Below are 23,017 nucleotides of genomic sequence, written 5' to 3' on the forward strand. Positions count from 1 at the left end.
CTGTTTTTATCTCTTTTTACAATTTAGGATATACCAGGGTTCTGTGACAAATCTCCACAAGCCTGGTATCATATACCACATAGGAAGATCAAGCTATGACTCTTCTCTCAAGTCTTCTCTCATACGTGTGTGTACGTGTGTGCGTGTGTGTGTTCCAGACTTGAGATTCATCTTTGTAGGAAGCCTCCCATATAAAAACTCCTACTGATCCAGAGTCTTTGGCTAACAATCACAAAACACAGACTTACAGAAGCAAAACTAGTATGTACATATCAGAGACAGGAATCAGATTTTCCCAACTATAAGGCTGGCCTAATATCCCTGTTTATCATCTGTAAAATGGGAGGACCATCACCTATGGTATTTATTTCACAGGGTTGTGGTGAGGATAGTATAAGAAAAAAATTAAAACTTTGCAAATTTTAGTGTGCTATAAAAGTCAGTTATTATTGTTTTAAAATAGATACCTAAATTATTTTCAACTATGAAACCTGCCTATATATTTTATTCTTATTTACCTTTCAAGGCCTAGCTCAGGTCCTGCCAGCATGAAGATTAAAAGGGACTTTGGGGACCTTTTTTGGATTGGGAGGTGGTTGGTCATTGGTAGTTCATCATTGGGGATTGGTTGGTGATGGTATTGGTTGGTGATTAGTTGGTGGTTAGGATAGATGGATATTCCTCCTAGTAATCTGAGCTGAAGGGTGATCAGCTGAACTTTCTCTAAAGGCAGTTACAGGGTAGCTAGTTAGGCAATTTCTCTTCTCTACCTTTTCCCTATATTTCCCTCCTTTTACTATATTCTCATTAAAACAAAAATTTTTTAAAGCTGCTCTCCTATTTTGTCAAACTCCTCATTTAACCCTTACATTTAATTGGCAAGCCAGCTAGAAGCCAAACCTAGAATCTTCTGATCGTTTTCCTCAGCCAAGCTAGGTTAGAAGTTAGAAAATCGTTAAAACAGTGTCATCTACTGACAGAAAATAGAACTGCAAACAAAATGAACAATTAGATTAAATTTGATACTGAGCAGTCTAGTTCAAATTGGGAGGCTGTTGATTGTCTATCTAAAATGGCTTATTCAACAGAATATTTCACAGTGGCCTTATTTAGCATTGTTCCTAGCTGTACTTATATTGATGGGAAGCCTGCATTTTACCTATTCCTCCTCAGGAAAAACCAATACAGTAATTTATTCAAGCTCAGAGCTAAACTAAAAGCTGACCTTGAGAAGAAGCTGGAGGAGAGTTTGAGGGATCTCAGGACTTATATAAAAAGCATTGAGAAAAGTTTGATAAATCCCCAGAGTAAGAAGAGATTTCTTTCCACATTCCCTCATCATTAGAGCTGACTCAGTCTCTGTCCCATCCTGCTCCATGCATTTTTGTTCATACTCAAACCACTTCAACTCCTCCTTTTCCTGCTCTATCTCTAAATCTACTCAAATTCCTCAAACTCCTATCACCTGACCTATTTCCCCACCTACACCCATTACCTGCTCTATGGCAACCCAAGCACCAAGCCAAAAGGCAGAAATCAAAAGTAATTCACCTAAAGGCCTATTCCCCTTGAAAGAAGTACCCACCTCAAATAAGAGTGGGGATGTAGTTTCCCTTAGGCATCATACACCCTTCATCCCTCCCAAGATATTGAGAGATTCAAACAATATTCCCCTTCTTTTGAGTACGATCCAATTGTGGTTATTAAAAAGGTACAAAGCATTTCACAGAATGGAAAATTTGATCAAAGCTTTTTTAACAGAGAGAAAAATAAAATCATCTCTCTTGTCAATTAGATCATTGGCCCCAGGAAGACACAAAATGGAACCTCAATAATGAACAAGATTACACAAAATTATGCCAGGCTAGAGAGGCATTATTAACAGCAATGAGAGCCTGTTCTGATAGGCCTGCCACATGGACTAAATTTGAAAATCTTAAGCAAAAAACTGATGAAAATCATGCCAATTTATGTACAGACTTATTGAGCTGGGAAGCATATATATAGACCTGGAGCTTTCCAGAGAAAGAGATGTCAGACAGATAAGAAGACAGTTCGTAAAAAAATGTTGTAAAGTGGTCAAAGATTATTTTAAGACCAACTGCCCAAACTGGGCTAATATGGACCTTGAAGAATTGAAGAAAGTAAGTTTTTATATATTTAATGGCTATGAAAAGAACAATGAGGAAAACAGTAACTTAATAGAGACATTAAGAAAAGAAATTAAAAGATCAAAGGAAGCAATTGAAAAACAAAAAGCAAATTGAGCACTGGCCATAGCCCCTTTGTAAGAATCCAGATATCAAACAAAACTGTACAAACTGAATAAGTCAATTTTAGGAATAACAGTAATTTCATAAATAACAACTTTAGAAATAACAACAATTATAGGAATAATAACAATAATAGAATGCATTTAGAAATAATAATCTGAATGAGGCAAATGATAATGCACAACAATATGTATAAAAGGAGGCTCATCCATGCTATATTCAAAACTCCAGAGAAATGGCCAAGGACCTTTATGAAGGTCTGAGAGGGGAGAAAGGACTCTGGAACTAGAGAGAAACCTCTCATTCCCCAGATCCCCCTGGTATAACTACCAAAACTTCTAAAGTGTGTTCAGCCTGCCCCACCTTTCAAGCATATTTTGTGAAAAAGTTTTTGGATGTACTCTGGCTTACACACCTTTTGAACATCTATAAATCAATTTTATTACGATGCCAAAGGCTGGACATTATAAATTTTGTCTAGTCATAGTAGATTACCTGAAAAGATGGCCAGAAGTGTTTCCAACCGCTTGAGCCACAGCGGCTTTTGTTGTCAAAGCATTCCTTTTTTTTTAATTTAAATTTTGAATATTTTCCCATAGTTACATGGTTCATGTTCATTCCCTTTCCACTCCCCCCACCCCCACTGGTAGTCAACCCACAATTCCACTGGGTTTTACATGTATCATTGATTAAGACCTAATTCCATATTATTGATAGTTGGACTAGAGTTATCGTTTAGTGTCTACATCCCCAATAATATTCCCATCAGGCCATGTGATCAAGCAGTTGTTTTTTTTCTGTGTTTCTCCCCCGACAGTTCTTGCTCTGAGTGTGACTAGTTTTCTTTCTCTTAAGTCCCTCAGCCTTGCTCTGGATCCTTGCATTGCTGCTACTAGAGAAGTCCATTATGTTCAATTGTACCACAGTGTATCAGTCTCTGTGTACAATGTTCTTCTGGATCTGCTCCTTTCACTCTGCATCAATTCCTGGAGGTCATTCCAGTTCACATGGAATTCTTCCAGTTCATTATTCCTTTGAGCACAATAGTATTCTATCATCATTTTCAATTCGTTCAGCCATTCCCCAAATGAAGGACATTCCCTCATTTTCCAATTTTTTGCCACCACAAAGAGCATGGTTATAAATATTTTTGTACAAGTCTTTTTCCTTATTATCTCTTTGGGGTATAAACCAAGCAGTGCTATGGATGGATCAAAAGGCAGATAAGTCTTTTAAAGCCCTTTGGGCATAGTTCCAAATGCCAAAGTACTCTTAAAATAAGTTATACCTCGTTTTGGCCTGCCAGAACATATTGATTCAGACAGGAGAACTCATTTTACTGATTTGGTTTGGTCTCAAATTTATTCTTGTTTAGGAATCACTTCTAAATTCCATGTACCATATCATCCCCAAAGCTCAGGCCAAGTTGAAAGAATAGAGATCTTAAAACTATGATTGGAAAACTGCACTGAGACTCATTTAAAATGGCCTCAAGTTCTCCCTCGAGCTCTATTTTATCTTCAAAGAAGGCCCAGGGGAGATCTACACATCTCACCATTTGAGATGCTTTTTGACATCTGCCTATACAGGCTAAGCCTTTCCCCTCTTCATACACATCATTGCTAGGGGGAAATACTTCTATTATTTCCTATGTATAGGATTTACAAATAAAATTACAAGAACTTCAAGAATCTGGAGCTGTAGTACAAGTAGGACCTATAGACTTGAACAAGATGTTGGCCAACACCTGCCTCAGGGGGTACTGTATAAAAGTATAAAAATTATAATTGTATAATCATGATGTAGTATTTGTTAGATTTAAATGGATATCTCTAGGTTATTTTCCATAGAGTATAATTTTCATCAAAAATCTTTAGTTTAGGATTGTATTTTTTTGTAATTTTAATGACTATTATTTGTAACTGTAATTTGTAATTATTTGTAATTTGGGGTTGTATTTTATAAAATCCAAGATTTAAAAATTTTTGAGGAATTTTAGGAAAAGAAACTTACTCCCCAAAACAAGAAAAAAAAGAATTGTTTTAAGAAGATGCCATAAAGAAACCTACACTGCATCAGAAGATCTACAATGAACTGTGGGAAGTATTGATTGAACTGAAGGGGGCTGAACACATTTAATGAATGTAAACTTCTATGCCAAAGGGAACTACCCCCTAATTGGCTTCTTGTCAATGTGCCTATCTACCATTGTTTTTAATTCTTTTTTTTTCCCTCTCTTTTCCTCTTATTATTATAGTTTTCTATTAGAAAGTGTAATATTGTAGGTAACTTTAACCAGAAGATTTTCAGAGGTATAAGATAGTTATGTTTAAATGATTCATTGGGGAGACTAGTCTCACAAGGAATCACAGGGGGATTGTAAAAGGGAATTCTTAATTCCTTTCTCTAATTTAACTGAGGACCTGGAGATGTGTAAAGTTATACCAGCTCGCAGTGAAAGGAAGTAGAAACCTGACAGACAGGAAGTGAGGTAAGGATGTGTTAGGGTTAAATTAGGGATTTGACAAAATAAAAGTGCAGCTTTTAATAACTTAAGTTTTAATGAGAATATAGTAGAGGTGTAAATTAATATTATCCCTTTAAGCCAGAGAAAAGAAAATTTCTAGCAGCTTTTAATAATTAACAATTTCATTTAATTAAAATAGAGATGGCAATAGAGTAAATGAATAGAATAAAGGAAGGAAATATAGGAGAGGTAGAGAAATAAATTTCCTGTCTATACTAGCTATCCTATAACTATCTATAACTGCCTATAATTACTATCTAAAACTGCCTATATTTATCTATAATTGCCTATAGCTGCCTCTAATAACAACCACCTCATAAAGTTCCAACCTAATCCAGCCCAATCAAAACCAATTCAATCAGTGTTTAATCCAACCCCAATTAGGTCTGTCAAAGAAGACCAGCCACCTTTCAAACCAGGGAAGGTTAAAAAGCCCTCTAGAGACTGAAGCCAAAAGCCCTCTCTCAGTAAGCTCAAGGCCTGCCTTTTATATTCCAGCAACTTAATGCCAACTATCAACTAATCACCAACCCACACCACCAGCAACCAAGTCCCCATGACCAACTCATGGCCCAGCAGCCAACTTTCCAGCAACTGACAGGCCGACCAACCAATATTCAGCCCCTTTTATAACCTTCTCCTACCTCCCTTCCTGTCTCTGTGGTTCCTACTTCCTGTCATTGTGGACTGGTTAATCCCTGCACATCTCTATGGTAAGAGAACCTCTAGGTCTTAAATTAGAGAAAAGAAATAAAGAATTCTTTTTTACAGAGCTTTTATATCCTTTTGCAGGATATAAAAGGCCAATTGAGGACTGAGAGGGGCTTTTTGGACCTTTTGGGGTTGGGAGGTGTTTGGTTGTTGATAGCTGGCCATTGGGGGTTGTTGCTGGTGGTGTGGGTGGGTGATTAGTTGGTGGTTGGGAGATAGATATATATTGATTCTTCCTGGTAAGCTGAGCTGAAGAGTGATCAGCTAGACTTTCTCTAACAGCAGTTATAGGGTAGCTAGTTAGGCAATTTCTCTTTCTATTTCTTTCTTATATTTCCCTCCTTTTACTATATTCTCATTAAAACAAAAATTGTTAAAAACTGCTCTCCTATTTTGTCAAACTCCTAGTTTAACCCTTATATAACCCGGGGAAAATCACTTACTTCTCTGGGCTTCAGTTTCCTGACCTGTAAAATGAGGATAGTAATACGTGGACTACCTACCTTACAAAGGAGAGAAAAACATACTTTCAATTTCCTTGGCTGCATCATTATCAATCTCCCATTCCCTTAGAATGGGTGGTCTTCAAGGTTCTGTGCTCTGACTTCTTTTCTTTATACATATGTAATTCCCTTGATGATCTCATTTTGGCCCATGAGTTTAAGTATTACATCTATGTAAATAACTCCCAAATCTTTATGTGCAGCCCTATCTTTTCCCTGAATTCCAGTCCACACTATTCCAAACTTTTCCTGAATTTCCTGAAGGCAGCTCAAATTCACTATGTTCAAAATGTAATTGATTAAATTCTTTTCTTACCTAATGTTACAAAAGAAAGGGGGTAGTCTTGATACTACCACTATTAGGCTGGTTATTAGTATTAGTAATCTGAGATATTAATCTGTGGGAGCTTTGGTTTGGTTCCCTGATGGCTGGTGCAGGGACACCTGAGCCCTGCCACCCAGCTGGATAGTATAATAACTGTCCTTCTTTATAACAGTGCCCAGGCAGGATCCCTAAAGGTCAATGTATGGGTAACCCTTTCAGGTCCCACCTGGGGTTGATTGATTATTGGTATTGGGCTCTATCAGCCTTGGATAATGTTCATCTGACTGTGTTGCTCCCTTCCCAGAGTTGTGATGGAATAACTACCCCAGGAAGGTATTTAATAACTTGTTATCTGTGTTGTTTTAACAAGGGAAAGGAATGATCCAGAAAGGGTTGGAGAATAAGTGACCCTATCACTAAATCTATGAAAATAATCCCTCAGGACTCTAGACTGTTCAGTAATGCTGGGCTTGTTCTTCACCTCCTCTGGCTCAGCCTGGTCACAGCCAAATCAGAGTAAGCAAACTGTTTGGATGATGCAAATATTGATGATGGTTTCTCTCAGCTTCTTACTGCTAGTGTTTTGCTACAGCCTTCAGGAAATTCCACCCTTTACCACCCTCTTCTTCTTCTCCTACCCACTTCCCGAATCCCCCCCTGGGCCCCGGGATACCTAAATATCTAGAGATGGTTTAGGTGCCTAAATATCTAGGGATTCAGAGATAATCAGAGGATCAACAGGTCGATCAATGTTCAAGATCAAATGTCCAAGGCAAGAGTTTAAGGCAAGGCTCAGCCAAAGCAAAGCAAAGGTCCCGAAAGACAAGGGGTCCAAGGGCTCCCTGTCAGGGGGCTGCCAGGGTATTTATACCCTCTCTGCCCATTCTGTCCTCATGGCCTCTGGGGACATTCCGATGTCCAACTGTCTTCACCTGTCAATCAAGGTGTGACTCTCAACTCCCAGAGTTTGAATATGACACTAACCCTTCTTCAAACTTCTTTATTTCTAGAGGGTACAATCATTATTCAATTTTGTAATTTGAGAGTTATCCTCAAGGTTTCTTCCTTGTCCTTCAAGTCCTGTTACACATATCTATTTTTTTGTTTTCCATTAATACAGATATAATATAGTCTGGCTCAGACTTTCCTCCTACCTGAACAATTGTTAACAGCCTCCTGTTTAGTCTTACTTCTCATTACTCACTCATTTAAAATTCTGTAGGAGTATCTTATTGTTTCTAAGACAAAATACAAAAGTCACAACTGGATATAAGCCCTTCCTAATTTGGTTCCTACCTGATTTTGATGCTTTCTTTATTATAAGTGTTCTTTATGAGGATTTGGCTATATTGCAGCTAAACTGTAGGCCAACCCACAGCCTGGAAAGTTTACTTTGCGTTCACCTCCATCTCTCTTTAAAGCTGAGCATAAATACCAAATTTTTTCTGTCTCCAGTTTAACACTTTCTCATTCCTCAATTTTTGTTAACTATTTTTTTGTATGACAATTACATTAAATAAACATAACCAAATTCTATTAGCCATTCAATTTTAATTATTCCTTTATTCTGTAATTTATATATGCTTTTTGGGTTCATTAAAAGCCAAATGCTACAATGACTAAAACACTGAATAGCTATCGATGAACTCACATTAAGTGGTTTACCCTTAAACAAAATGAAAATAATCATAAAACTCATTAGACATTGAAAATAGAATTAAGGCTTTGATGAGTTAAAAAGCCCAAGATGATACTATTAATACCAATGTTTCCCTTATGCAACTATATATATATATATGTGTATATACATATATATATTAAACATTTATTAATATTTATTTTTTTAGAAAAGTTAACATGGTTACATAATTCATGCTCTTACTTTCCCCTTCACCCCTCGATCTCCCCCCCCAACCACCACCATGACTGATGCGTATTTCCACTGGTTTTAACATGTGTCATTGATCAAGACCTATTTCCAAATTGTTGATAGTTGTTATGCAACTATATATACTGCAAATGCCTAGCTCAAATATCTATAATTTCCAATCAATAGTTCTCACCTCTCCTCTTATCCCCAATCACAAAATGGGAACAAGTAATAAGAGAACTGAGTCTTTTTTATAAGCTTTAGGTTAAGGAGTATTNTCTATCTATCTATCTATCTATCTATCTATCTATCTATCTATCTATCTGTCTGTCTGTCTGTCTGTCTGTCTGTCTATAGAAGGGGTTCTTCAATGAGAATAGACAATTTTTTAAAAATATATATATTGATATCTTTCCATATCATTGGTTTCTTTTGTAATCCTTTGTGATGTCCAATAATTTTATTTGTTTATTAAACATTTATTAATATTTATTTTTTTAGAAAAGTTAACATGGTTACATAATTCATGCTCTTACTTTCCCCTTCACCCCTCGATCTCCCCCCCCAACCACCACCATGACTGATGCGTATTTCCACTGGTTTTAACATGTGTCATTGATCAAGACCTATTTCCAAATTGTTGATAGTTGTTATGCAACTATATATACTGCAAATGCCTAGCTCAAATATCTATAATTTCCAATCAATAGTTCTCACCTCTCCTCTTATCCCCAATCACAAAATGGGAACAAGTAATAAGAGAACTGAGTCTTTTTTATAAGCTTTAGGTTAAGGAGTATTGATAATTAAAGTTGTATAACCTACTAGCTATTAAGGACCAGTTTGTAACATCTATGTGATGTTAAAGCTTAAAATCATAGTTATAGCAGTCCAAAATGCTCCTTACATAATTCCACTATTGAAGCAAAGAGCTATATTCTAGCTCAAGTGTGCCAAATATAACTCCCTGTATGTCATAAAATCTCATAAATGTTGTATACCATGAACAATTTAGCTTTAATGTTACTTATTCCTACTAATTAACTTTCAAGGACTATGTATGAATTTTTACTTTTGAAGTTATTCATTTAAATATTATTAATAGGAAAAGATGAAGGTGGCACAGGCTTTGTTCCAAATGGGAATGAAATCCAACTATTCACAAGGAAAAATAACATATTTCACTAAAAAGAAATCAAATAGGAGGCAAATGGACATGCAGAAATATTCAAACTAAAATAGATGTCATTATATACATTAAAAAGAACTTCACCATAACTAGAAAAATAAACCTTTTTTCAAAAGCTAATTTAAACTTCTTAAATGCTATGCTAAAGGAATATACTTTAAGGATTATGTCACCTTGCACTTATGAGACAATATTTACAGAATCTCAGAATTGCAATAACACATTTTGACATTTTCATACTCACAAGGGTCCCCATGTGGGTAAACTAGATGTTATTGTTTCTGTTTTCCACAAGAGAAACAGACACAGAGGTTAAATGATTATACAATTAACATATGATAGATCTGGAATTCCAATCTGAATCCAGTACTCTTTCCATTGGATTATCTCAGAAAAAGGCAACTTACCTCTAGCTGATGCAGAAGAGCTTTCCCTTTTTTGTTTATTTCTACCATCAAAGTAAATATAGCAACTTTAATATCCTGTTCCACCTGCTTTTGATTTTGATTTACTTCAATTATTCTGGGGAAAAAAAAAGAGGGTGGGGGAGGAGTCTAAAACTTAAAAGATTAAAAAATTTTAAAACTTATTAAATACCTTAAGTTAATTCAGAATGTTTCCAGCTGTCATTCAACTTGAAATTTACATGTACAGGCTAAACTATCTATGAGCACACACACACAAAAATCAAATGTTTGAAAGATATAGTTACTAAATTAAAATTTTGATAAAAATCATGTAAAATGATAGTAAAAGGTTTGAGGCTACTATTTTGGATTTCATGGCCATAAATCAAGAATCTAGCTAAAAGTATAGGAAACTACATTATGTTTTAATAAATGCAATGGTTTATCAGAAAGACTGAGGAAATGGCCCTGAAGGAGCATTAATAAATCAGCCTATTTCTGCTAAAGGCAATAGAATGGTAAATTTACTAGACAGTGGTTTCTAGAGTGTTTTACCTCCATTATAGACTTACAGATTCCAATTGATCATGGGCAAAAGGTTTTGAGGACTGCCTTTTTCATTTCTCCATGAGACTACATGGGCCACCAAGCATTAAAGATAAGATAGCTGGCCTTCTTAAGCCTCAAACACAATGACAAACTATTTTGCTCTAATCAGTTCTGTTAATATCCAAGAGTTTTTCATTTGGAATAAAGGAATATAAGATTAAGATTTCATGATAGTTGAGACAGATGGGGACAAAATGGAGAGTATATGTGTCTGATGGACTTACAAAAGCTGAAAAGCAGGTAGAATTCCTGAGATATGGAAATGAAAGAATGCTTCACACACAGGATGAATACAAGTAGTTTTTCCTACCTCCCAATTATGAGGGAAAAGGGTAATATTTTCTATATTCAGATTGTTCACTTTTGAGAAAGGGAATGGTTAACAATGGATAGAGAGCTAGGTTTGAAGTTAGGACTCAAGTTGGACCTTTGTTACAAACTGAATTTGTGATCCGGGGCAAAGGACTTAACATCTAACTAAATTAAGTGTCATCAACTGGAACTTCCATATACCAATGAAATCAAAGGTCCAGTGTTTATCCCTAAGGAATAAGAAGAATCTTTAGAGTAAGGCACAAAGAAGCAGAAGAAGAAGTTGAGTGGAATAACTGGAAGATAAAGAAATTCAGAGTGTATTGGGGAGTGAGGTAAAATGGTGAAACAAAGAGGAACACAGAGTGAAAGAAAACCCTCTTTATTTTTGAAGTTGAGAAAACTGACACTCAGAGACTAAGTAACCTTTCTGATGTTGCTTAAAGCAAGCAGAAGGTAAGTTGGAGAATGGCTTTGGAGTTACTGTTAAGAATATAGATTAGTTATTGGTAGGGTTTACCAAGTGTTATGAAGTATTAATGGTATAAGTATTAATCAGAGTGTAGGATTCAGATGTAAACACTGAAATCTAAACAAAACTCAACCAGCAGAGAAAACAGGAAAAGTTGTGAGTTTGGCATGAAACAACCAAGTGTTTTAACTGAGTTTGATGTGTAGGTTGAACTTGTGCAACTGTAGAAAGTTAAGAGACTCTAGGAATACCTCTCCAGATCCCAGGTTGCAGAAAAAAAATTTTTAATTTGGTGTTTTCTCTTTATTTTAATAACAAATTTCCACATAAGTTTTCCAAAATTATATAATTCATGTTGTAGAAACAAATGTTTCTAAAGGAAGTGAGACTGCTGGGTTTGTACCCCAAAGAGATTATGGGGAAAAGACTTGTACAAAAATATTTATAGCCGTGCTCTTTGTGGTGGCAAAAAACTGGAAAATGAGGGGATGCCCTTCGATTGGGGAATGGCTGAACAAATTGTGGTATCTGGTGGTGATGGATGCTATTATGCTGAAAGGAATAAAAAACTGGAACAATTCCATGTGAACTGGAACAACCTCTAGGAATTGATGCAGAGCAAAAGGAGCAGAACCAGGAGAACATTATACACTGAGACTGATACTCTGTGACACAATTGAATGTAATGGACTTCTCTACTAGCAACAATGCAATGATCTAGGACAATTCTGAGGGACTTATGAGAAAGAACACTATCCACATCCTGAGATTGAACTGTGGGAGGAGAAATACAGAAGAAAAACATGATTGATCACATGGTTCGAAGGGGACATGATTGGGGATGTTGACTTTAAATGATCACTCTATTACACATATTAGTAATTTGGAAATAGGTTTTGAACAATGATACATGTAAAACCCAGTGGAATTGCTTGTCAGCTCCAGGAGGGAGGAGGGGAGGGAAAGAACATGAATCATGTAACCATGGAAAAATATTCTAAATTAATTAAATAAAAATAAAAATAAAATAAAATAAAATAAAGGAAGCGAGAGGCTTTAATGGGGGCAGGTGGATTTGGGAGATGACCTTTAAGAAGGTTGGAGTGGAAAAATATAATGCAAAGCATGTAGGGAAGGGAAAGGAGAGCTATATGTTATAACTAAAAACCATAACTGAGACTCAGACTTCATGAGGGATATTAAATACTCTGAGAAGGAAGCAGCTACCTATCCTTGAAAGAATGATAAAGAAGAAAGAAGTAAGAGATCATATAGTAAGGGCCCAGGGAAGAATCAAAGATATGGTTGATAAATCCTTTCTCAGAAGTACTGAAGCAAATGGGAATCTGACAACAACAGAAAGAACTACTGTCTTCTTAACATGTAAATTTAGGATATAACAAAGAATTAAGCCATAAAAACAAATAGATTATCATTCACTTTTCTGGTGATTTATGTACATACAAATAACGATGCCATAAGTAGTATTGTAAATGATTATGAAGTCTAGGTAGAAAATAAGAGCACAGAGATGTAGGTTATATTATCCTACTGTTATTTAATAGTAAAGGATATGGAAGAGAAAAACTGATGAGAAGTAAACAGGTGGTCATGAAAGGCAATGCATCAGAAAAGAATTTGGACATCTAGACCACAGCTAATAATATAGGATTAATGACTGATTAACAGGGACGGTATGAACAAATGTCAATGTCTTACACTCTGGTAAAAAGGCCTTTAAAAGGAAAAGGTTGGAGAATAACTGTCAACACCCAACCAAAAAAGCTAAATATGATAGAATAGCAATACAAAGGAAGAGTAACATCCATTATGGAGATGTCCATTATGTTCAGAAGAGATAAAATCAGATAAAAGTGTCATTAATAAAACTCATTGCTTCAAATACCTGTAACACAAGTTGCATAGTTTAGTCAAAAGAGGTATTAAAAGTAAGGAGGCAAATTTGACCTGAGAGATGTCACTGAAACTTCGTAAGATAAATCCAGTGAGTGAAATAATTCTGGACAGATATATCTTACTAGAAAGAAATCAAATAGGTAAAGGGAAAAAGAGGATGAGGTAAGATTATTCTTCTTAGGAAGAGTCTGAGGAAACCCAGAAGGAAGGGGAGTATAGGTGGGCACCATATGATAAGAGAACATTTGTATGATGGCCAAACAGAAATGACTGTCATTTTAGTACATCATAAACTGCTTGGACAGAAACAATTAATATATGAACAGTTAAGAAACAAGCCTTGAGTCTGGCAATAAGACATAATATAATGAAGGAAATTTCAATTATAGAACTCTGTGCCTAAAGCAGAATAGCTAATAACTTCTTACCCTGCCTTAATTATGATTTTATCTTTCAAAAGATGAAAGAAATTAGGGAAAATTTTATTCTGGATCTTAGTCAGCTGTGTGGCATCTAGGGGGTACTATATTGCTGGGAGTGGTAGGGATTCATTAAAGAAGACCTGAGTTCAAATCCAGCCTCAGACACATAGTATATGACCCTGGGTTAAGTCAGTTAACCGTTGTTTGCCTTGGTTTCCTCATCTATAAAATTGGGATAATAATAGCACCTATTTCTCAGAGTGGTTGGTGAGAAACAAATGAGATAAAAAAAATTGTAAAACATTGAGCATAGTGTCTGGCAAATAGTAAATGGTATATGAATGTTAGCTATTATTATTATTACTGTCAGGGAGGAACTAGTAGTTGATATGGAAGAGATGGGAACACTAGGAAGAAAGTAATCACTACTCTCTCTAAAGTTTGTGATAGAAAGGAGAAAATTTGGCATAACTGGATATGCACCCTAAATTTTGGGTAAGTGGGATTTCAAAGACTTCAGAGAAAAGATAATCCATGAACTAACATTTGGCAGGGGAAAATCTATAGGAGAGCCCAATAGTGATGTGAGATGTTCAAGAATTAAATCCTAAAGACACACAGAAAAAAACAATTCCAATGAAAAGATGAGTGTTGTCTGAAGAGACTAATGTGGCTACAAAGGGAACTTGCCAAGCAACTTTAAGCTTTGAAAATGAAATAAATAAAATAAATATAAATGAAAAATAAAATAGAATGACACAAATATATTTAACATATTTTATGTGTTATTAATAAACACATTATAATATATTGATGTTAATTAATATATTAACAAATATAAAATAAACAAATAAAAACAAAAAATAAGTGTTTTCAAGGGCCTACTATGTATCAAGCACTGTTTGAGATGCTAAGGATACAAAAACAAAAATTTAATATTCCCTTAAGGAATTTACATTCTCTCAGGAGAAGATGGAAATCAGACAAGCATTAGAGGAAAACTACAAAAGGACCACTACAAGAGCATTTCCTAGTCTGGAAAACAGTATGAGAAGTGATCAGAATTGAACTGAGGCTGATGGAGGACAATGAGAAAACTTTTTTTTAAGCTGCAACAAGAAAAGAGGCCCAAAGAAAGGACAGTACCTCAACCTATTGTCCAAGTGAAGAATAGAAAGACGGTGGAGGTGCTCAATTCTTATTTTGGCTCTGTGCTCTCAGGAAAGAACAATGACTTGCACTGGAAATGAAAGAACAAAGAAATGGCCAACATGGAGTCGATACCCAAGATAAGTAATGAGAGGGCAAAAAGAAGCCCTAATTGCACCCTATGTTACTTAGAACAGATGAACTACATCTCTGAGTAATGAAAGACTGGCAGATACAACAGGTAATCATGATCACTATCAGTAACAGCTGAAAGATTATGAAAAATAAGAGATACCATATGATTGGATAAGGACAAGATGGCACCTGGCAAACTATGTTCATTCTGGGGGCCACAATTAAAGAACATTGATAAACTGGAGTGTTCAAAAAAATATGATGACTAAATGCTAACAATAAATATTTTTCAGAGTAAAGCCAATAGCTGCTGCCCAAGGCACTTCATACAATGTTCATATGAATTAGCTCCATAATTTTCATATAATCAATAATATCACAAAGCATAACAACTTCAGGTGGTTCATTATATGTAATTCCTAATTTTTTAATATAAATTTCATAAATATCATTTATCTTCATTAATATAATTTTAAAACTAGCATTTCTTAAGCCCTTTAACTATATCATGATTTAGTCAATCTCATGTTGACAGATCTATTAGGAAGTAGTGTTTACATTCATAATTCTTTATTGTCCCTGCAGGGACTGGATTAAAAATCATAGTATTGTAAATTTACTGAATTTCTGGATTTTAATGCATTAGAATGCCTTCTGGTAGAGTTTTAGTTTGTTATTGTTTTCATCTTCCCATGTATAAAATTTTGTTATTGTTTTCATCTTCCCATGTATAAAAATGCTTATGAGGACCAAGAATTTTGACTTATGGTATGCCATACTAATTTTTTCAAGTGAAAACTAAAACAAAAAGGAACAACAGATTTTTAAAAACTAATTAAGTACTTATATATTCCTCCTCTAGCTCTAGAAAGAGCCAATTTTATTATCTGCCTTCAATCTGGTTAGACTGTATAGGACCTTCCATTTTCTGGGATCTTAAAGCCCCACAAAACAAAAAAAATATTCTAAACTTATCCTTACACAAAAATTAGAAGAATGGATCAATAAGATGTGACCCACTTAAAATTGGAGGATTAAAAAATATGAATCTTTATAAAGTAAGGATGCTACTATTTCAAATTCCAAAAAAATCTTTCTTAAAAAAGTGAAGTAGCTAAACAAAAAAGACCTTATAAATCAACCTGATTGACTAAATCAAAATAAATCAGTCAAGTATAGATTAAATTGCTTTTTAAGCCTCAATACTCTGCAATTGCCCTGTTTTACCATCAGTGTTTCCAATAGTGTTCCAATACAACTTTACTATACCTAATTGTAAACTAACTTAATAGGCTAATTATTTAAAAAGTTATAAAAAACCATCTTTTACAGGTTATGTGGTGAAGCAGTGGATAAAAAGAGCATGGAACCTTAAGTGAAGAAAACTCACCTGAGTTCAAATTTGACCTAAGACACTTATCAGTATGAACCCAGGCAAGTAATTTGAGTGTTCTTGTGCCTCAGTTTCCTCATTTGTAATATTGTGAGAATTAAATAAGAATAACTGTGAAGTGCTTAGTACACTGCCTAAAACAAAGCAGCTACTATATAAATGTTGGCTATCATTTGCTATCTTTTCTCATTGAAATAAATGATTTTTCAATAAATAATTCCAAGTTTAGTATTCTTGTTTCTTAGCCTATAGCAGATATGCAAAAACAAAATAGAATAAAAGGGAATAATATCATAGATAGATATAGCCTAACATAAAATAGAGGATGAGACTTCCCTTTCTAATCCCTGACACTAGCCAAACCACATAAAATTTTAATGTCATCTAGTTAAATCAGAGATTTTCATAACAGTGAACCTGCTGTCATCAGTGGCTAAACTGCATCTGGTACTCTCAATTTAAGGGGTGAAAGAACATAGACTTCAGGGGACATCACTCAAGCAGAATATCTCATTTCTGGGGAATGCAACTGAAACAATTTGAACAGCATGATCAAAAATAGGTAACACTGCATCTATGAAATTTAGACACAACTTTTAACAGTTATTTACAAAATAGTTTTAGCAATATCATATGGCAATAAAATTAATAAAAATAATTATCTAAAAGTTACTATAAATTGCAAGATATTTTAACATAATTAACTAATAGCCGATTATTACCTGTTTTGAATCTGATTTCCAGTAAACTTTATGTATTTTGTTTTTTCCATTAGCTTAGTGATCAATGTATCTATGATCACTTTTTGATTCTGAAAAGCTTCTTCAATAAACTGATATCTGAAGAAAATAAGTAAATTAATACATTTTTAAAAAATCTAACAGTTCTACAATCAAAATAAGTTCACATAGCTAAGACAAAACGTGATAAAAAAGTCTACAAGGAATATCAAACAATTATTTTCTTAAAAGTACTTTTCATTTTTTAAATAACTTTAAATTATTTGATAGCATGATAAATCGTTCCTTGTGAGGTTAAAATCACATAAAAGCAAATTATAAAAACTACAGTAGAGGGGGCAGCTGGGTAGCTCAGTGGATTGAGAGCAAGACCTAGAGACGGGAGGTCCTAGGTTCAAATCTGGCCTCAGACACTTCCCAGCTGTGTGACCTTGGGCAAGTCACTTAATCCCAACTGCCTAGTTATTACCACTCTTCTGCCTTGGAGCGAATACACAGTATTGACTTCAAGATAGAAGGTAAGGGTTTAAAAAACAAAACAAAACAAAACAAACTACAGTAGACTCATTATTACAAGAATTCCATTTTAAATAGTAAAACCAAAAAGATAATTCAAGAATGTCAATAAACATAAACTCAAAATGAAATGAATTTATTACCCCCATTTCAAGCAAGGGATCTTTTCTTGACTGATGTGGTAAAACATGATATCCTTCTTTGGGAAGTAAAATATTATTGTAACAATGCAAGGATCCCCCGGTACACTTGTATATATTTACTTCCTCTAACATGGTTGAGTTATCCCATCTTCTCCCTTGATACTTGAAGTTAGCTAAAGTGAATTATCAGAATAAGCTTTAGGGAGGCTTAAATTACTAGTATCTGAAAATTTTATGGATGCCTCAAAAGAAGCATCTACTGTAAGTAAAGTCTTAAACACATTTTTCAGTATTGAAGAAGTATTTAAACTGACTTATTGGGGGAAGTGTGGAAGGGGAAATTGTTGCTCTTTTTCTAAAGTACAATGGAAGAGGGAAGGAGGAAGGGGGGGGTAATCTGGATCTTCTAATTTTGGAAAATAAAGATTTAAAATTGTTATTGGGGGCAGCTGGGTGGCTCAGTGGATCAAGAGCTAGGCCTAGAGACGGGAGGTCCTGGGTTCAATTCTGGCCTCAGACACTTGCCAGCTGTGTGACCCTGGGCAAGTCACTTGACCCCCATTGCCCAGCCCTTACCACTCTTCTGCCTTGGAACCAATACGTAAGACAGAAGGTAAGGGTTTTTTAAAAAAAAGATTTAAAAAATTGTTATTACAAGTAATTAGGAAAATAAAATCTTATCTAAAGAATAAAGTACAATGGAATTAATACCTAAGTTTGGCCCTTTCAGAGCTAAAATTTTAAAAATAACCCTTTTTTTTTCTAAAGCAAACAAATGTAATAGAACACTATTATGTTGTAAGAAATGACCAAAGGAAATCCTGTATAGCCGCAAACAAAGATTTTAGAAATGGGGTCAACATAATGACCAATACTATTCCAAAGGACCACTTATGGACTGTGTTGCCCACTTCTTAGCAGAAAAGTGATGGGCTCAAGGTGCAAAATGCAACTTATATGAGGGAATTTGTTTTCCTAGACCATACATATTTGTTACAAGGGTTTTGTTTTTCTTTTTCATTGGGGGAAGAGAGGCCCCTGGAGAAAACTAGGGGAAGGGCAAGGTGGGAGGAAGTATTCACTGAAAAAGTATTATTTAATCAATGTGTACATACACGTGTGCACAAAGAAGTATCTTATTCCAGGAGTACTTTAAAGCTGCACAAGAAAGCTAGAATGTGTCTACAAAAACATTTTATAGATTTTAGTAAACTATATAAAATATATCCTGACCATAGGCTAGGCTTCAATGCCTTTATTTTAAGGTGAGGAATCCAAGTCCCTTCCCCTCATTCTATTACATGTCCCATACAGTTAATTAGGACTAGAATAAGTATCGAAAACCTGGGTTTCATTGAACCTCAGAACTGGAAGAGATGTCAGGGGTACTCTAGTTAAACCTAGACCTGACACCAAAATCCTTAAAATCATCCTGAAGAAGAGGTCCTCTATCCTTTACAATGAAGTAGGGTGATGGAAATAGGAGACACAACCACCCAAACAGGAAGTCCATTATCTTTTTGGGCAGTTCTGACTGCTACAAAGTTTTCTGTATGTGGAGAAGTCTGTAACTTCCATCTACGTTCCTACTTTTGTCCTCTGAGGCTAAGCAGATTAAGTCTAAACTCTCTACCAAAAAGCTTTGGTATTAAAGACTGTCAATGTCCTCAAGTTAATCTCCCAGCCATTCCCCACCTGCCAGGCTAATTATTTCCCAAATCTCTGAATGACCTGGCCCCTCAAGTTTTCTCATAACCATCTCCCCGACCCCTTGCTAGAATGCATTCTCTTGACACCAGTGAGACAATTAAGATTGTATTTTACCAAAACCATGGTACCCAGGGCTGAATACAGTATTTCAGGTGTGTTCATAACAAAGCAAAGAATAATGGGATTACTACAGTTAGCATTTTGGACACCCCAATGCTCTTACAATAGCATTAAATAGCATTAGATTTTTTGGCTGCCCTTTTATGTTGCTGATTCACATTGAGTGGACAATATACTAAAAACCATTAATCTTTTCAACAGGAAATATTGTCTAGCTTGTGCTTGGGATGAAGATTTTTATGGCCTCAAAGTAAAGAATTTCACATTCATGTCAATCATGGTAGCAACTAATTCGGCCTGTTAGGATTGTTTTGGATACTGACTATTTAATAATACATCATCTTTATATGATTTGCAAAGTTCAAAATCATGCCATTAAGGCTTTATCAAGTCATTGAACGGTCATCACAGGATCCCTAAAGCACTTCACTAAAAATTACCCTCCATATTAACATCACTCCATTGCTGAATGTTATAGGGCAGCGATGGTGAACCTTTTAGAAATGGAATGCCAAGCCCTGCTCCCCTCCACACCCCTTGCAGATTGAGTGCTCTACCAACAACCCCCTCAAAGACCAAGTGTCCCCACCCCCCACCCTAGACAGGGGAGAGAGGAAACGTTCTCATTGGGCTGCTGGGCAGAGGGGTGAATGATGAGTGGAGCTTGTGGAGAGGGGGAGGGGAGTTGCCCCAAAGCTCTGCTCCCCTCCAGCTATGTGCCACTCTGTGAGCTATGCTCCCTTCAAGCCCAGCTCCTCTCCAACACCACCATAGGAACTGTGAATTTATACAAAAGTGGTAGCCACGGTTCTTCTTATCAAATTAACCACCTCTCTCTTAAAGCCTGCCCTATAGCTATACTCTCTTCCGAATGTTCCCAAAATGACAAATTCAATCTCTGGAGATAAAGAAGGAAATATAAAGTGGCAACCCTCTAATAATGAGTTTAACGACATTCAACCATGCTGAAACAAATGATTAGGCATAAATACTGACATGCCTTCTTATGTCTAGATAACATATAATTCTAATTCATTGCCTGGTTGATCATTTATAATTTATAATTATCATTATAATCTATTGAAGACTTCTAGAAAGGACCTGACCCCGTATATCCATAATGAGCTAGTCAAAAAATTTGAGTGAGCATTCTTTTATGAATTTTTTTCAAGGCATGAACAAATCTACCATTATTATTTTACTCTGAGTGGGGAAGACATAATCTTAGTTCAGGTCCTCATGATAACAGCCTCTAATTGGATTCAGCTTCTACTCTTGAAAAAGATCTAGACCAGATTCCCAAAGTGGGCGCCACTGCTCCCTGGTGGGTGCTGCAGCGATCCTGTGGGGGCGGTGATGGCCACAGGTGCATTTGGGGGCAGTGAATAACTGCAAGGAGATGGGATAGTATGTGACAGGGGGCGCTAAGTAATATTTTTTCTGGAAAGGGGGCGGTAGGCCAAAAAAGTTTAGGAACCGCTGATCTAGAATATAACAATAAGTACATAGAAGATGCTTAAAATGCTTACTGAACTGGAGTGACAGATTAGACAGAGATTTACTATCCAAGTAGTATAAACAAAACACATTATATCAAGCTTTCACTGTATGAGATGCTTCAGAATAAGACTCTAAATTTCTAGAAATGTTCTAATGCATATAAATTAAAATACAATGGAACCTAGAAATACGATGATTATATTCTTATAGAGAACAGAATAAGTAAATTAAATAATAGATTTCAAAATATCCCAGGATGACAGCAAACAAAGGAAGCACACCCACTCAATGGCTATTTTTCATAGGCCACTTTAGCAAGAAGAATAAAGTCTTTATAAGAGTTTCTTATAATTACTAGCTCTATTGCAATTGCACATTACTTTGTTGGTACCTATGTTCTTTATGTTCTAATAACTGGCAGTCTCGGCATGTCAGTTTGTCACAGGTCTCACAATAAAGTTTCAGTTGCTCCTTTTTATGATAAGGGCAAAATACAGGTCGCTGACTGGTCACACCAACAGCTTCTGTAGAGGCAAAATGAGTTAAAATTAATAAAAAGTGAAGAGGGAGAAAAGGCTTATTGAATAGCTGTAAATTAATTAAAATTTCAACTGCAATAAGACATTTTTTAAAATCCTCAACAGCTTTATTCACACCCCAATGAAATCTCAAAACCAGAGATTAAAATATTATTATGAAAGCTAAAGAAAATAACAAACACTCACAATTCAGAGAAAGATGGGAAAATCTTTGTAAACTGATGCAAAATGAAATAAGCACAAATAGGAGAGCAATAAATGAAATGATCTTATAAAAAAGTATAAATGAAAATTATTCCAAAAGGCAGCTGAATCTTTTTAATTTTAATGACCAATCTGTATTACAGAGAATAGTTCATTAAACATATCTTCCCTCCTCTTGGTAGAGGAGTGTGGAACTTCAGTTGGGAAAGTCCTATAAGAGTCAATGCTTCAAAGTACCATATAAAATGATTTTGCATTAACTGTTTTTTGGTAACAAGAAAGGGTACAATGGAAGCAGGAGTGGAATATTAGGAAATGTTGGTGGTGTAAAAACAAATGAAACAACTAAAACTTAAAAATAAAACAACATGATAGAAATATATCAATTCATAACCTGAAGAACTTCCTGCCTCATTTACTAACTGGGCAAGTATCTTACTTAACTTCCTCTGCTCCTCAGTTTTCTTATTTGAAAAATGAAGAGTCTGAATATAATCTAAAGTCTCATACCAGGGGCAGCTGGATAGCTCAGAGGATTGAGAGTCAAGCCTGGAGATGGGATGTCCTAGGTTCAAATCTGGCCTCAGACACTTCCCAGCTGTGTGACCCTGAGCAAGTCACTTGACCCCCATTGCCCACCCTTACCATTCTTCCACCTAGGAGCCAATTCACAGAAGTTAAGGGTCCCAAAAACACAAACAAACAAACAAACAAACAAACAAACAAATAAATAAATAAATAAAGTTTATGCCGATCTACCATTGAGGATGTTATGATAGGAATCTCAAAAACACTAATGATAATGAGTCAAAAAGGTTATTTTTATCACTGCTTACATTATCGCCACATTTCAAAGATCCCTTTTATAGATGAAAGGCTCATTAAGTTTTTTAAGTCTGTAAGTAATTTATTTCTGCTGAATTTTTTTGCACAAGAATTTGGTCTCCAGTAATATTGTATAATTGTGCAATGGGCTAAATAAAAGTTCTGATGTAATATACCAAATTTACATTTTTTTAACCTAGGTACTATCATTACTGACATCATAGAATCTGGGGGAGTAAGGGTATATATGGATAAGTGATTCCAAACATCTCAGGTTGGAGACAAGAAAAATTTGGTTAAATGTTAAATGACCTGCTAAAGTCATAATTACCTATAGACAAAGCTGAAATCAAAAGCCAAACTTTCTGATCTCCAAGTTCTCATTCATTTAAATGATTGCTGGACATAAAAAGAAAATGAATTTGTTTCCAAATTTCTAAAAATTTTTTTAATGGAATGAGATAACCAAATCAATAACTAAAAGAAAGACCCAAGGATTTAGAGGG

General features: G+C 35.3%; 1 protein-coding gene across 2 annotated transcripts in view; it reads right to left on the reverse strand.

Annotated features, from left to right (window-relative positions):
• The window catches only part of TRIM24 (tripartite motif containing 24), a 136,676-nt gene that overhangs the window by 38,258 nt on the left and 75,401 nt on the right, over nt 1–23,017 (reverse strand). For both annotated transcript variants that reach the window (XM_044679674.1, XM_044679673.1), the window contains exons 4-6: nt 21,335–21,467; nt 16,937–17,053; nt 9,806–9,920 (exon numbers count right to left, since the gene is read on the reverse strand). In XM_044679674.1, the coding sequence (XP_044535609.1) occupies nt 9,806–9,920; nt 16,937–17,053; nt 21,335–21,467 (365 nt within the window). The remainder of the gene's footprint in view (nt 1–9,805; nt 9,921–16,936; nt 17,054–21,334; nt 21,468–23,017) is intronic.

The sequence above is a fragment of the Gracilinanus agilis genome, chromosome 5, assembly GCF_016433145.1.
Source record: "Gracilinanus agilis isolate LMUSP501 chromosome 5, AgileGrace, whole genome shotgun sequence".
NCBI lineage: Eukaryota > Metazoa > Chordata > Mammalia > Didelphimorphia > Didelphidae > Gracilinanus > Gracilinanus agilis.